The sequence below is a fragment of the Sceloporus occidentalis genome, unplaced genomic scaffold (assembly GCF_023333645.1).
Source record: "Sceloporus occidentalis isolate IW3139 unplaced genomic scaffold, rSceOcc1.0.p SCAF_5, whole genome shotgun sequence".
NCBI classification, from domain to species: domain Eukaryota; kingdom Metazoa; phylum Chordata; class Lepidosauria; order Squamata; family Phrynosomatidae; genus Sceloporus; species Sceloporus occidentalis.
The window spans coordinates 115,558,878-115,575,661 of NW_028316985.1; the positions used below are offsets into that span (position 1 = coordinate 115,558,878).

Sequence of the window (16,784 nt, forward strand, 5' to 3'; positions counted from 1 at the left end):
AGTTCAGGCATTAGACAGCAGTCTATGTTGATAAGGCAGCAGCATATGGAAAAACAAAACTGACAACCAGAAAAATTCATGGTGGGAAAAAAAAAATAAACTGGTCAGGGCAAAGCAGAATGTGTGAAAAGCATAGTTTATTGTTTGCTATGGAAGAGCTAAAGACAAATATCATCGGAGCTCAGGGGAAGCTGATGTATTTATGTCTTGCTTTGGTGCTTTTATATGTATTTTCTATTCATTATGTTGACAAACTAGGAAAAGACCCTGTTCTATTCTGGGAATGTGGCTGTAGAAGTGTATAATTTTGGCACCACCAGACCAAAACATATCTGAGGGGATATGTTCCAGATCTTCCCTTCATGGATATCAAAATCCGCAGGTGCTCACATCCCATTGATCCAAATAGCAGTATGGCCATGCAGCCATGCCACCATTGGGGACAATGGGACTGAAGTCCTCCCTCCCTCCCTCCCTTCCTCTTCAAGGCTTCTGCCCCAGCTTGGCTTCGGGGGTGGTTCAGAGGCAGAGACTAGAGCCCTGTTGTTTGGAAGGAGCCAAAGCCTGGAGGTTCTGTCCTGAGTGTTGGGCCTGGGCCAGGGAGTTCCCAGCCTCAAGCCCCGGCCCTGGCTCCCTCCAGCCAGCAGAGCTCCAGCCTCTGCCTCCAAAGCTCCCCTGAAGCCAAGCCTGGGACAGAGGCCTTGGAGTGGGAGGGAGGGGGAGGAAGGAAGAAAGGAAAATGGGAGAAAAGGAGGAAAGAAAGGAAGGAGGGAGGACTTTAATCCCATTGTCCTCAGTGGCAACACAGCTGTATGCACATGCCACCATTGGGGAAAGCATGGGCTTGCTGTCCGTGGATGTTCAAATCCATGGATGGTAAGTCCGCCGATACTGAGGTTCCACTGTATTTACCCAGATAGTCTAATCTGGCCAGTCTATACTATTGTATCATCACTGCCCTTTAATGATGTTTTCTTTTTTCTAATCTGGGTTCAGAAGCAAAAACAAGAATCAGTGCAACTCATTCAGAATTAGTGAAATGCAATTCCTTATCGCTGTATCAGTTACAATTCTCAGGAGTGCATTCCACACTGACTGAAGCTTCCAGGTAGTCTTCAAGGGCAACCCCACATAGCAATTTAATTTCAAGGTCTCAAGAGCCTACTGTTCACCAGCTCTATCTTTTGATCAGAATAAGAATGATCCAGTTACATTTTTATTTGCCACAATTGCAAAAGGATGCAAGACTAGATTAGGGTTGCCATAGCTGAGGACCTCCAAACCGGGACAAATGTAGGACAAGGTTCAAAAATGTAGGACTTTTTTTTTTAATTTCCTGGCCAGGAAATTAAAAAAAAAAGGTCCTACATTTTTGAACCTTGTCCTCCTTCTCCTTCCTGGCTTGGGAGGAAGCCTTGGGCTGCTCCCAGGCCGGGAAGGAGCGTGGGGGCCGCCTGTCATCACGGCCATCGCCGCTGTGGCAAGCGGCCTTCTCCTCGGCCTCACAGAGGCCTTGGAGGACCCCACAGCTGGAGCTCCAACCACGGAGCCTCTTCCAAGGCCTCCAAAGGGGCCTGGGGAGAGCTTCTCCCAAGCCCCAGCCTCCAGGCCCACGCTGAGAGGCGGGTGTCCCGGGGGCGGGGCCAAACCGGGGTGGGACTGTGTGGACCCGCCCCAAACCGGGAAAGTCCCGCCCCCAGGCGGGATATGGCAAGCCTAGACTAGATGCCCCCAGTCTGATCCAACAACATTTATATGTGATTAAGAAGGCAACACATCAGAAGTGAAGCAATTTAATGCCTTTTAACTGATGCTTGGCAATAGAGATCAAGAATTCTCAGAACAAAAACTGATTCACCTACATCCTGCTTGGATTTAAGTGCTAACTGTTAATAGGAGCTACTCTTTTCAGGGGATACTTGGCTAGCCCATAAATAAAAAGTGAGAAGAGGCAAGAAAGAGAAAGAGATCTATTGCAGCTTATTTCCAGTTTATTTGGTTTCATTATAGTAAAAAACAAACTTCAGTTCTTTCATTCCCTGTATGCAAAGGGAAAAGTGTAAATGAGATTATTTCTTTCATTCTAGTAAAGGTATACACATACACTGGTGTACTGCCATCTAGAGTAGACAAAAGCAATCTCTATAACTCAGCACAAAAGAAAGAGCTTAAAAATGATGATCTGTGCCGGAAACTGTCAACATGGCAGCCCTATCTTTTGTATTAACTCTGTTTTATTAATCTTCAGACATATTTTAAAACAACTGAAATTTCAGTACAAGACACTGGCAAAACATAAAGGTGGAGAAGGAAAACCATGAGTTTACACAAGAGAAGTACTAGGCAGTTTCTGTTTCATCCAACGGTCCTCCATGGTGATGTCCCACTCAGAGATGAATGGATAAAATGAAATAATATAAGTAATAGCTTTTGATTCATAAGAATGTATCAGGCCAGTGCAGATTTGGGAATTTTGCTATTTACAGTGCACCTGCGTCCTACGCAGGCACATTATACGCTGAAAGCAGCGCCGGAAGGAGTGGTGGCACACGCCGAAAGAAACAATAGAGCGCATGCCCATGGCACGCATGCACCGCCGCTGCCCCTCACTGCCGCAAGCACAAGCCCCATTACATGTAATGGGGCTCAATCATACACGTTATTTCTTTTATGGGGGGGCGCAATGGATCCCCACATAAAAGAAGGGCGCACTGTATATTTTTCATACAAAAACTTATTCTGCAAGTTTAAAAAAAACTTCTGGAGTGTCAGCCAGTGTAGGCCATACTTCCTGCATCCCCCTAGTGATGCCACTAGCTCCAAAGCACTTTTAAAGAAATTAACCAACTATGGACAAACATGGTAGAAACACATTATTTCCATTTCCACTATGTGACTATTATCAATGTCAGTTTTTGCATTAGCCACCTCACACATTAGATAAAAAGAATTTAGTTCATGCCAAATCATTTAGTTTAGTTAATACAGCTCTGCCAAATATTTAGAGTTTAGTTAAAAACAAATCATGAAACAGCTCTTCCAAAACATTTCTGCATGGAATGGAAGAGAAAAAAACATATTGGCCTGTTACAGACTGCCAAAATAAAGCTGCTTCGGGTCTCTTTGGAGCTATGCTGTTTTAATGATGCATGCATCCTAAGAATCCGGAAGCTGCACCAAAAGCTGCACTCCGGTGCTTAGGAATAGAATGTGGCTTTGGTGCGACCTAGGACCCATGCATCATTTAAATAGCATACCTCCAAAGAGACCTGAAGCAGCTTTATTTTGGCAGTCTGTAACAGGCCATTCTTACTGCCTATCTCTATTATAGAGAAGCTTATTCTGATTTTCTACTGCTAGTTTAGTTGTGAAACTTGTTTTTAATTTGTCTTTAATTATTACCATTTCTGTTTTAAATTTCAATGAATATTGAATCTAGAACATAATTAGGAAGATTTAGATATTTCTGGCAGAACTTCAGATTAAAACCCATAGTTGGCAGGCCTCCAAAAGTGTAACTAACCCTGAAAAGAGCATCTAGTTTCTTCCAATAAATCAAACAAGTTATCAGGGGTTCCCTTTAAAAACAAAATAACTCATAATTTCAAAGCCATGTAGCACAACCACATAGTCACACGCTTGTGTGTTTGAAATCTGACAGATATGATCCCCTCCTAAAGCAGTATGATGCCTACAAATGTCATACAATTCTGAGAAAAGGATACAGGTTGATTTCTAATGATAATTTATGGGAAGTAAAATGTTTTGGTGGGGATTTTTGAACTGAGATTCAGAATTAAAACCAAATCAAATCAGACATTATTCAAATCAAGTTGAACAGAGCTGTTTTCCAAACTATGGAACTGGGATCTGAACTTAATCTTGCAACTAGTGCACATTCCTAATGACTATGTTGTGGATTTTACTTGACTGTGCAAGCCACTATGGTAAAGTTTCTGCAAGATAGAATATATAATTAATAGGGTTGTTTTTTAAAATGTTGATTATTAAGCAATATCCAATGCATAGTATGTGTTTATTATGCTAAAAGGTTATTAAAAACAACAAAAACAATCCTTTGTTCAGTGGACTGAGCTGTCAAAAATCTGTTTCTAGATTGATGTCAGCTATAACTTCCCATGTCAAAAGAGAAATCAAATTAAATTGAATCAAGTTAGAATCTGCTAATACCTGTACTACTATGTTGACAATGTTTAATGGTGTGATAAATTCTCACTATACGTACAAATTTATTTTCTGTGTTGTTTTCAGAACATTAAAATTTAGGAGGAAAACTAGAAAAATTAAGCTTTATAAAAATGTACCATATCTAATAGGTCAGAAAGTTCAAAAAGCCAACTATCACTCCTCTCATTTCCAGAAAAGTATGCAAATGTGTAGGTTTAATACATTACTGTAAAAAAAAAAAACCTGACAAGGATCTACGAGAATCTATGAAGTTTTGGAAATATAGGGATCTATGAAGCAGACCATGGTCCACCCCAGTATTTTTTTTCCCCGTGACTTTTTGAAGCAGGGTGTTATCTAACCCTATATGCAGGAACCATAGTATGAACCCAGGACCTTCTGCAGGTAGAGAACAAAAACCCAACTCTGTGCTACTGCCAATTGAGCCACAGAATATTAGTGTCAAGCAGTAGAGAAAATAAAAGAGGAAATGGGAAAGAAATATAGAAGGAAAGTTAGGATGGAAGGGGTTTGGGCCATGATGCTAAAAACAACAATAACAACTCCCCCAAACCCAATCTTCTCTGTTTTAGTTGCACATAGTTTCAGGATGAATAGTCATCACTGGTACTGTGCCCCCAGCCTGATTACGTTATTGGTGTTCAGCAATACTGAACACCAAAAATACTGCTACTTGGGCCTCTGCTTTCCAAGGGTCTTCTAAGAAGCAGAGCCCTCCCTCCAGTTCATCTGGTGCCATCCAGCCATGGAGGGAGAGATGCAGGCCCAGCTCCATGGGGCCTGACCTGAACTAAGAAGAAAAGCCCTCCCACCAGTCCATTTGCCTTGGTCCAGGCCTCAGAGGGAGAGAAGAACTGCTGGACCTGATCCCCTTCCCCACCACCATTCCCTTCTCCTTTCGTGCCATGTCTTTTTAGATTGTAAGCCTGAGGGCAGGGAACTGTCTAATTAAAAATAATAATAATAATTGTAAGCCACTCTGAGAGCCTTCAGGGATGAAGGGCAGAGAATAAATACCATAAATAAATAATAAATAAGGAAGCAAAATTTCAGAAAGGTGGAAAAGAAATATGGGCTGAGGCAAAGACAGCAGCTTGTTTAGGGCTATTCATGGTGAGTCTCCAAAACCATAAGTAGGGCAGATTATGTAACAGTGCAGTCAATTACTAATTTCAGTCTGCCTGCCCATGGGCACAAACAGGTTTCTTGTATCGCAGGGTCCCCTCCTAAAGTTTGGTCCAAATATTTGCCTCAGCCACAGCCAACAAAATTCAACCACTCTTTGCCAATCCATTAAGACACTCTGGCAGTTCATGGAAGAAGTCTTATGTTCCAGCTACACCTCTTCCTTCCTTCAGTCAAATTTGTCACTAATTGCTTACAACCAGCTCAATAAAGTTTGAAATAAGAAAAATACATCTGGGTTTGCATTGCCACTGTAATGTTGGACCTGATACATAGATATAGCCTTTGCTGTGTAGATATTTTTCTCTCTACTTGCAGGCTGCTCCAAGTTGCAAAAGGGGTCCCCATATTTCAAATATATCTATTGTCTCACCCAGTGCACCTTCTTATCAGTATATTCCCTATGAAGTGAGCACAGAGAGAGAGAGATCTAAGGTGCCAAAATATTCTCTATGAAGTGAGCAATAGAGAGAGATCTGAGGTGCCAACATATAAGTTTAGTATCAGTTGTTGATTTTTCCAGCAGTGAAACCTTATTACTATGTATGATGCTGTTTACCATGCAGCATCTGCTTCTTGTCGAGCAAAGACCTTTCTTACAATGATGATATAAGCCCTGTAGCTTTTTCTCACTGGAGAAAACACTACAGCATAAATTCAGAAGTCATTATATAGCAGTATCAAGAAGTGCATTCCATCTATTCAGAGCTCTCTAAAAAGCTCATTACAGTGGTGCTATAGCTTCTTTTATGGCAATAGCATATGCAAAGAGTAAAGCTTGATTGTGTTAAGCACAATACCAAAAAATGAATTCTGTGTGAGTAAGGTCCACAATTTTTCCCACTTCAACCAGAACATCTATGGAGTAGGTAGCAAAAACAGCAAAATCTTATATTAACTTAGGAAAATGAAACTAAAATCAAAATATATGCAGTACAATTGCACGCATGTTTAATTCAAGGCAAGTCCCACTGAGCCAAGTAGGATTTATTCCCTAATAGGTTACTTTGAATCAAAGCTTTTACATAGATTAGACTTCATGTACTGATGATTACATTTATTATATTTCTAGGTATGCTCAACTGGCAACAAAGTTTGCCATGACTGTATTTTTCAGGGCCTAAATACAGTCATATGACCCACTGCTCAGTGGATACCACCATTTCCATTTTCAGCTGTATCACTGAAATTTATAACTCTCTATGGCTTTGTAGTAGGAAGGAAGAAGTAACATGCCTTTTTGACCGAATGAGAGGTTTCCTTGATTGTGGGACTGGAGAATAAGGGGACAGAAAAACTAAAAGACTAGTGAGGTAGGACAGAGGAGTGGAGAGGAAGAACTACATAGTGAGAAAGCAAGAGTGGAAAATACAGATGCCAAAATAGTTTGGTTTTTAACTTAAATTTTAGCGTTATCATCTGGTGCCTGTTAGCTGGCCACAATTGCCCGCTTTTTTTCTGCTTCAGTAAGGGACTGTACAGACTGGCAAGAAACATCGGCATCGGGGTGGAGTGGGGGCGTGGCAGTTGCACATCGCATGCCCCAATTCTGCCCCAATGCCAGCATCATGCCGCCCACCCAGCCACACGGTGGGCGGTGTCATGCCCCTTCTTCGCCGCAGCATTTAAACATGTTGCACTAAAGAATTGGCAAAAAGCCATCGCTGCAGCAGCAAAGGCAGCTTTTCGCTGCTTTAAGAAAGAGCGGCATTTTGCCAGCCCTTTTTGGACTGACAAAGCATCAGATTGGGCGCTGGATTGAGTGCCAGATTGGGCAGGCTGTGGGCCCAATCCAGTGCTCCCAGGGGTGGCACGGAGCTGCTCTAATGGAGCGGTCTGTACAGCCTCTAAGTCTCTAATCCTATAGAAACTAGTTATGAGGCAAAGTCTGCACTTATTATAGTTTTCTAAGGGTTTTCCAGGCTATGAGGCCACATTCTGGAAGAATGTATTCCTAATGTTTCGCTTACATCTGTGTCTGGCATCTTCAGAAGGTGGTGGCATGGAAGTGTGTGGGCAATATATATACTTGTGCAACCCTTGGTTGAGAGGAAGTGATTTTCATGTTAATCTATATGTTGGTCTATTGTTGAACAGACCAACATATAGATTAATATGTAAATCACTTCCTCCCAACCAAGGGTCACAAGTGTGTGTGTGTGTGTATTCACACACACACACCACTCACCTCCATGCCACCACCCTCTGAAGATGCCAGCCACAGATGCAGGTAAAACACCAGGGATAAATTATTACAGAATGTGGCCACATAGCCTGGAAAACCCACAGAAAACTATGGACACCAGCCGTGAAAGCTTTCGACTTCACTCTGCACTTACTATTCTCTCCAATTCTTTTGGGTGGGAAATGAACTTCCTGCTGCCTTTGAATATGCTTTGCCAATGAGTGAAAGCACAATTGGAACTGACATCACATTTTAGGGCACTAAAAATTTAAAACTATAGAATTTCTGCCCTTCTTATACATCCATAATGTACAGCCTTATTAAACAGTGTCTTTATTAGAGGGTTAAGGTATACAGTTTTCAGCTGTATGCATGGAAGATGGCGAGCATGCTGTATTTTATGACTCCACCTTTCAGGCTGCAAGTCCACCTGTATCTACTAACCCAGAAATAAGCCCCATTATAGTCAGTAGCAGTAACGTCTCAATAGACATATATAGGATAGCACAGGTAACTCTCCTTCTAAAAATAAAGTAATTTCATGTAACACGTGCAAAGTTTTCTGCACTCAGGCCAATTTTTGAAAATAGAAACCAGTTCTGTTTTCAGAGAACCACTACTGTGGAAAGGCATTCTTTAATTCTTTCATTACTATAGTTATGCAACAGCATTTCTAATAAGAATTGTTGTCATTTAAAAAGAGTCTTTAATATTCAAAGCACTTTTTCTACAATGGGTAATTTTAGACTCTGTACTTAATATCAATGTGGGTAGCGGTTAATGCATTTTAGCAACTCTTTCTTAGTTGAACTGCACATACACTCCGTTTGTGCATAGGACATCTATGGTTCTCTGATCTAACAATTTTCTGTTTAATCTCTTAAAAAAGCTATACTAGTTGAACATCTGCAACTCTTAAAAGTACAAGAGTTCTTTGAGAAGAGAAAATTCTTAAAAGGGGTCATGAGGGTACACAAAACACTTTTGAGTCACAAAAGTGTGCATCACTGCATTATATGCAAAGTATCTAAGAAAGCAATGTTGAGTGTGTATTTGTGTGTCTCTACTGATCATATATTTCATCACCCATGAAATAATTTTAATAACATGTAAATATGGCTGTCATAGAATTCTAGAGTAGGAAGAGACTATAAGGGCCACCCAATCCAACCCCCTGCCGTACAGGAATACATAGTCAAAGCACTCCTGACAGATGGCCATCCAGCCTCTGTTTATAAACCTCCAAAGAGCATATTCCACTGCTGAACAGCTCTTACTGCCAGGAAATTCTTCATAATGTTTACTGAAACAAGGCTGCCATGTCACCTCTTAACTTTCTCTTCCCCAGGTTAAACTTACCTGGTACTCCTTAACTTGCTCGTCATATGGCTTTCAGACCTTTCACCATTTGGGTGACTCTCCTTTGGACACAATCCAACTGGTCAATATCCTTCTGGAACTGTGGTGCCCAGAACTGGACATAGTATTTCAGCTGGGGGCTGCCCAAAGCAGAATAGAATGGTACTATTACCTCGATTTAGACACTATACTCCTTTTGATGAAGATTAGAATCAAATTGGGTCTTTAGCTGCTGAATCACACTGTTAACTCATCTTCAGCTTGTCTGGTCTTAGAGACCTAGAATTGTAACAACCCCAATGCATGGTGGGAGAGAAATTTATGGAGCCTGGTAAGGGAAGGGAGAAGAGTTAGAAGAGGAAAAAGCTGACTGTGTCTGGGGTGTGAGGGGCAGAGACTATCAAGAAAGAGTGGTGGAAGAAAGAAAAGAAGCAGCAGTTGTGGGGAGACTATAGAGAGTTTCCAATCCAGGCAAAGGTGCTAGAGACTGAACAGGTACCAGGGTGGGGACATCGTAGTGACAAAGTGTGAGGGTGGGACATAAGGAAAAGAGCTTAATGGTATGGGTGAAATGAATAAGGTCTAACTCAGAGGAAGCTAGGCACTTTGGTGAGTCACACATAAAGAGAAAGCTATGTAATTTCCACAAATCCAATCACATTGATTTGCCAGTCTGAACAAAGAGACAATGGCACATTGATGTATAATTTCTTCATCCAGCACTAGCAATATGCAAAATGTTTTCCTCTAAAAGGAGGGTGCTCAATAGATACAATCACCATGTTATAAAAAGTTACTTTATTATTAATTGTAATGGTACTAAAATATTTAGAGTTAGACAATTCTTCCTAAATCATGAAAATATTTTGCTATCTGAAAATGTCCAACATTCTAAATTGTATTAGTGGTAAGAGAAGGTCATCATTTTTACCACACTTCTCATGGCAAATGCTTTATTGGATTGTGGTCAAGCTGATGACAGGAAACCTAGATTTCCTCTCATGTCTGGGTATGGAGGGGTCAGGATTAGGACTGAACATTTGATCAAAGGAAAGCTGAAAGAAAAAGGCACAAAACTGAAGCCAATACAGGAATGGAATGCAAAAGGACATTGCTAGCATCACACTTCAATCCCATGAAGCCCTGAAAAGGTGAAGGTAACCTGAAATTGTGTGTGTATATTGATTGCAATAAAGTAAATTTATTATTTAAAGCATTTTCATGAGTGTATTGAACTGAAAAGTGCTAGATCTGTTCACATACAATCAATAAAACAAATGTGCATCCATAACAATATGACAGAAAAAGAAAAAGAGATGGATGGAAAGGGAAGGGAAGAGGAACAAAGTAAATCCAAAATTGTTACTAAAAGTTAAGGTAGGTATTTTCATCATGAGCAATGAACTTGAAACAATTCAGAGAGAAGAGGAACCAAACAGAAGTGGTAGAATGGGTTTTCTCTCTTTTGATAGAAGGGCAGCTTCCAGGTGACAGTTAAAGGAGGGATTCCAATGGGGTTGGTATTCCTGTACAGTTGGAGTAATGTTTCTGCTTCTCTTCTCTTCCCTCCCTCTGTTGCAATCTGATGGAGTGGTTGTGGCCAGTTAACTGCTGAGGGAGAAGCTTGATGTAAATGGCTCTAACTTTACTCCTGAAATTTACATTTGTAGTGGATACATATTCTAAGCTCATCATAGTCTCTATGATTTGGAATGGACTCTGGAGGCCTAGAATATATATATACTCTCTTAAAACCTTGAAAAACACTATGAGAGTGTGGTTTGAGCATTGGACTATGCTCAATGGGTTCTTCATTCAGCCCTGGAAAGTGGCTGGGGAAGTCATATTCTCTCACCTTTAAAGGAAGGCAAAAGCAAACCTCCTGTGAACAAATTGTGCAAAGACAACCCTGTAATCGGTTCTTTGTAGGATCACCATAAGTCAGAAATGACTTGAAGGCAAACAACTATGACAAAAGGTTATGCTTACCTTCTTAGTTTATAGATTTGTAGTTTGGTGAGGCACCAGAGCGATCTGACATCCCAGGCTGAAGACCTCACCAGACTACAAATCCCAAGATTCTGTAGGACAGAGTCATGGCAGTTAAAGTGGTGCCAAACTGCTTTAATTCTGCAGTGTGGATACACTCCAAGTCCACAGATGGATAGCAGACCTGCAACAGTTTCAAAAGCTCAGCAACTTAATGTGTACAAGTTATCCTCAGATATTGCTTAAAATGCTACTCTGTGAAAATCCATAAAGTACTTTCTGTTATATGTTGGTTATTTTAAAAGAAAGAAAGGAGGGAAAATACAGATACCACCCAATTAGACTCAAACAGAAGCCCTCCTCAAGTGAATAGGAAAAAATACTCTCATACAGAGCTGAACTCGAACCTTTCCAAACACATTAAAAACAGATTTAAAGCATTCCAGATCTTGCAAAGAAAAATCTCTGCCAAATGATGTTTCCATTTGAATCCAGCTGTGTTTTCATTAGTCCAAATTACTTTTTACTTATCATCCAACATAGTGTGTATTTTGCGAGATTTAAGAATGCTGTCTAGCAACACATGCCTAGTTTATTTCTCCGCTTGTGAACAATGTGAAGCCAGCAAATCCATGGATACCTAACCTAAAAAGAGAGTTATTTAAAGAACTTCACCTACTGTGAAGTTTAAAACAACAACAGATCTTCTCCAAGTCATTGGGAAATTGAGACTCTTCTTGCTGTTCTGTCCTTCTCTGAAATGTGTCCAGATGGAGTCTGTTTACTTTGTAGTTAATGAGAACGGAAGGAAATGTAGTGCTAAAATATTAAAAACCCTTACTTCTAGCATTGCCTCTTTTAATCTTGTGCAAAGATTCAGTTCAGCAAAACCCATGTAACACCCGAGTCAAACCACATCACTTCCTAAACCTTTAAAAAAGTGCTTCACGCCAAAGCAAAGGTCTGCAGGCCTTCAATTATTTTAATAGGGGAAATAGAGGAAACTCCACATTTCAAAATTAGAAAATCACTGAACTTCAAAGTCGTCTTTCCAGTTCCTCGTGATTCACAATTACACACTAGCAAATGGTTACTGACCTTGTGCCCTAGCAGAAAATGTCAACTTACTCCTCTAGATTTAAGTTCTTGATGCCAAAACCAAACAAACAATGAGGTCTTTAGGGTATACAAGATACATACGGATGAATGCTCATACACATGCCCATTTTGCTCCAACACGGAGTGATAACTTGCACCAGCAGAAAGCAAACTTTTGTATAAACCAAGGTCAAGTCAAGGAAAGAAGACTCAGAGGTGGTTTGGCCAGTTCCTTCCTCTGAAATATAGCCCACAGCACCTGATATTTGTTGATGGTCTTCCATCCAAGTCTAACCAGTGCTGATCCTGCTTAGCTTCCAAGATCAGAAAGGATCTGAGGCCTTTAGGGGATTTAGCCCCCGCCCCCCCAAAAAAAGCATTACTTGCCCATAAATCTCACACATTTGCCCAGAACATGCTTCCAAGGAGTATTTTGAAAACAGCTGTGGTTCAGACTTAGTCATACTTACAGTACACTGATAGAAATCAATGGGACTTAAGCTAGTCCTGGCTAATAAATCCTATTGATTTCATTCACTCTACAGTATGAATCCACCTCAATACTGAATGCTTGGCCAGAAGGACATTCCAACTGAGCTAAAATGAGATTGCAAATTTGAAATGGATGGTTTGGAGATATGCGTGTGTGTGTGTGTGTGTGTGATCCTTTGAACATTTCAAAAAGACATTATTAGACAGTACACAATTTGGTAGGATAGCTGCTTTTCACACAGAGAGATTGCAGGACTTCCTTTACTCTGCATTGTGCATGAGCTTAAATGGATTTTACAAGTGCATTTTTTGTACAGAAATGCCTGCAGCCCTGGAACCATATATATTAAAGAAGCTGAATAATGAAAATAGGAACCTTACTGGCACAGTACATCCTGCTCCCTGATCCAGAGTCAAGTCCCCTCTCAACCACAAAGGCCCAGATCAGTGATGTCCAAACTCTGGTCCTCCAGGTGTTTTGGAGTTCAGCTCCCAGAATCCCAAACCATTGGCCAAAGTGGCTGAGGTTTCTGGGAGCTGAAGTCCAAAACAACTGGAGGGCCAGAGCTTGGACATTGCTGGCCTAGATCAATCTCACCTCTCAGTCTAACCGACCTGGCAATAGCATCCTCAAACTAAACTGTAAAGGGAAACTTTCATGTCACTTTAAGCTCCTCAGAAGCTATTAATAGTAAAATAAATATGGCTAGTGAAGCTTGCCTAGTTGTTACACCCAAGTTTACAGGGTTCCCCTAGACATCTGGCTAGCCTCTTCAGGGAACGATACAACGGAGCACAAGACTGCAGTATTCTTCTGTATCAGGCAGGCTTTCTACCCATGCTGGCAATGAGGATTAACTTTATACCCTGCCTTTTCCCCCATATAAGAAGAAAATCAACTCCTTTCAGAGAAGACACTGCACTGAATTTGCAGAGCATTGGAGGACAAATGTCTCATCCAGAGGGACTCCAGGGGTGGGCTGGGTTCGAGGATAGGTAACAACAAACACAATTTCCCCCCAAAACCTGGACTCAAAGTGAAGATCTATCCTGGCTGGGAAGCTTAGTGGTGAAGCAAGGAGGAGTTTATCACTGGGGGCTGGGACTTTAAACTGTCATTAACCCAAGAAAATTGGCATTACAATGTGATTAAAATAAGATTAACACAAGAGCCATTATCCTGTGAGTAACCAGGCAATAAACAGCAAAACGTCATGCATTTGGAGGAAATGCATCTGAAGAAGTGGACTGAAGTCTAGGAAAGCTCATGCTGCCAATTTCTTTCCTCAGTGAGTCTCAAAGGGGCTGCAAGATCTCTCTACATATCTAATAATAATAATAATACCAAATACAGCTGAGGAAGTAAAGCCTAGGAAAGCTCATGCTGCCAACTTCTTTCTTTCTATATTATTATTATTATTATTATTATTATTATTATTATTATTATTATTATTATTATATCCAACTACATCTGAGGAAGTAGACTGAAGTCTAGGAAAGCTCATGCTGCCAACCTCTTTTTCCCCCAGTGAATCTCAAAGGGGTGCAAGACCTCTCCACATATATAATAACAGTAACAGTAATAATAATAATAATACCAAAGCTCTGCAGGTTTAGAAAGCATGCTTTGTTCTGAACCCACTGCTACATGGAATTGCCAAGCTGTAAGCGCTACAGTCCCTCCCTCCTTTGAGGGCCTGAAAGCCAAGCCCTCCTCGCCTTCAGCTCCTGCTCCCTTTCCAAAAAACTAAGTTTGCTGATGTACTTATTCCCCGATTGACCTCGCATTCTCTTTGGATTCTCTTCGGGTTGCATTGCAGCGTCGTGTGAAAAGCAGCTGCGACTCGTCCCTAACACTCCATTGGGTTGAATGCATCATTTGGGAATGAGACTCACGGTAGAAGATGTACTCGGTGTAGCTGCTCCAGACCCTGTCCTCCCTGTAGTGGTTGAGGTTGACGGAGGCGGCGGTGCCGGTGGAGTTGCAGGCCACCATGTGGAAGCCGGCTTCGGAGAGGCGGTCGAAGGCTTGCTCCAGGTAGGTGAACTTCAGGTAGAAGCGGGAGGTGTACTTTTCGGGGGCTCGGTCCGGGTCGCGGCTCTCGTTGAGGCTCTCGCCGAAGATCTCCTTGGCCAGGGCGATCCGGCCGCAGACCATGATGCGGGCCACGCGGCGGAACTTGGCGGCGTCGGAGGCGGCGGCTTGGTTGTCCCGCAGGGCGGTGTAGGAGCCCCGGTAGCCGACGGTGATGAAGCCGGCCCTCTTCTGCAGGGGAGGCTGCTGCTGCGGGAGGAGGAGGAGCTGCTGCTGCTGCTGCTGCTGCTCCTGGTGGTTGCTGCCCCCGGGAGAGTTGGCTTCTTCTTCTTCTTCTTCTTCTTCTTCTTCCTCCAGGTCGCTCTGGCAGCCCTCGTCGTGGAGGGAGCTCTGCTTCGGGGGGCCCTTGGCCGCCAGCAGCTTGGCCAGCTCCGCCAGCTGGAAGTGCTCGGCCTCCCGCAGCAGCCGCTCCTTCTCCGGGAAGTGCTCCGGCAGCGCCAGCGTCTTGTCCCGCAGGTAGTCCAGCACGTACCTGAAGAGGAAGCCGTCGCGGTCGATGAAGAAGCGGGAGCGGCTGTCCCGGGGCAGCTCCCGAGGCTGCGAAGAAGCCCTCCGCCGCGGCGAGAACATCCGGGCCAAGGTGCTCTCCGGGACGCTGAGCAGCGTCGAGTGCCGGGTCACGTACACCTGGCCGCCCACGTTCAGCTCCACCACCTCCGGGAACGGAGCCGAGGCAGGCAAGGAGGAGCACGGCGAGGAGGAGGAAGAGGAGACCACGGCGCTGATGGGCAGGATGCTGGCCGCGGGGGCAGCGGCCGGGCTGCAAGAAGGGCCGCTGTCCTTCAGAGCCATGATGGGCAGCTTTGCCTCGGCTCAGCCAAACCCGACGGCGGCCCCGACACTGGCTTCCCAGGCAGCCCTTCCTCCTCCTCCTCCTCCTCCTCCTCCTCCTCCTCTCTTCCTCCTCTCCCTTCCTCTCCCTCCTCCTTCTCTCCTCTTCCTCTCCGCTTTCTCCTCCTCCTCCTCTTCCTCCTCCTCTCCTTCTACTCTTCCTCCTCTCCTTCCTCTCCTCCTCTCTCTTTCTCCTCTCCTCTTCCTCTCCTCCTCTCTCCTTCTCGTCTTCCTCCTCTCCTCCTCCTCTCCTTCTCCTCCTCCTCTCCTCTTCCTCCTCTTCTTCTCTCTCCTTCTCGTCTTCCTCCTCTCTTCCTCCTCTCCTCTCCTCTCCTCTCCTTCTCCTCTTCCTCTCCTCTCCCTCTCCTCTTCCTCCTCGACAAAGGCCCCTTTTCCTCCTCCTCCTCCTCCTCAAGTGATGCTCCTTCTTCCTGAGGCCCCCTTTCTTTGCTCCTCAGCCCGCCCCAGAGCTGCTCCTCTCCTCCTCTTTCCCTCTGCGCCGCTCCTTCTTCTCAGTCCCCGCCGAGCGCGCCTTCCCTCCGCTCCTCCCGCCCTTTCCCGCCCCACAGGCGCCCCTGGCTCTGCGCCCCACGGACCCTTTTCCCTCTCTTTCCCTGGGGCTGCCCTCGGTGGGCGCTTTCTCTCTCTTCTTGTCAAGAGCGGCTTCGCTTTAGCGGGCGCTTCAGCGGGGAGCCCCTTTCTCGCTCTGGAGCCCCCGACTCAGAGGGCTCGCCTCCCATACTAATCGCCCCGGCTCCTTCCTGGAGTCTTTTTCCCTCCTTCCTGGGGTCCTTCCCCCCACACCTCAAGTTTACTGTTCTTCCTGGGGTCCCTTCTCCCCTCAAAGCTGCTCCCCCGGAGGCCCCTTTTTCTCCTCAAGGGTCCTTCCTGAGCTCCTTTCCTCCCCCCTCAGATTTATTCTTCTGAGGTCCTTTTCCCACTCAAGGATGGTCCTCCTGAGGCCCCCTTTTTCTTCTCAAAGCTGCTCCTCCTGAGGCCCCCTTTTCTCTTCGAGGATACTCCTGCCTGAGGACCTTTCCCCCCCACCCCTCAAATTTCCTGGGGTCCTTTCCCCCCTCAGGGATGGTCCTTCTTCCTGAGCTCCTTTTCCCCTTCAAGTTTATTCTTCCTGCTCCTTCGTCCTGAGGTCCTTCCTTCCTTTCTTCCTCTTCCCTCTGGCCTGACCGGGCCCCTTGAGCAACGGGGGCCTGGGAGGGCGCAGTCTTCCCGCCGCTGCTTCGGCTCTTCCTGCAGCAGCCCGGCTGCCTGGGCACCGCTTTCGCTCTGCTGCCTCCAACCAACCAACCAACCAAGCTCCGGACCCAACTCGGGAAAGCCGCG

General features: G+C 44.2%; 1 protein-coding gene across 1 annotated transcript in view; it reads right to left on the minus strand.

The window, feature by feature from the left end:
* The window catches only part of LOC149312691 (BTB/POZ domain-containing protein KCTD8-like), a 69,575-nt gene extending 54,092 nt beyond the window's left edge, over positions 1–15,483 (minus strand). Inside the window, exon 1 of the mRNA XM_089525184.1 lies at positions 14,414–15,483. Coding sequence (XP_089381310.1) covers positions 14,414–15,404 — 991 coding nt within the window. The 5' untranslated portion in view covers positions 15,405–15,483. The remainder of the gene's footprint in view (positions 1–14,413) is intronic.
* Between the last annotated feature and the right edge of the window lie 1,301 nt (positions 15,484–16,784).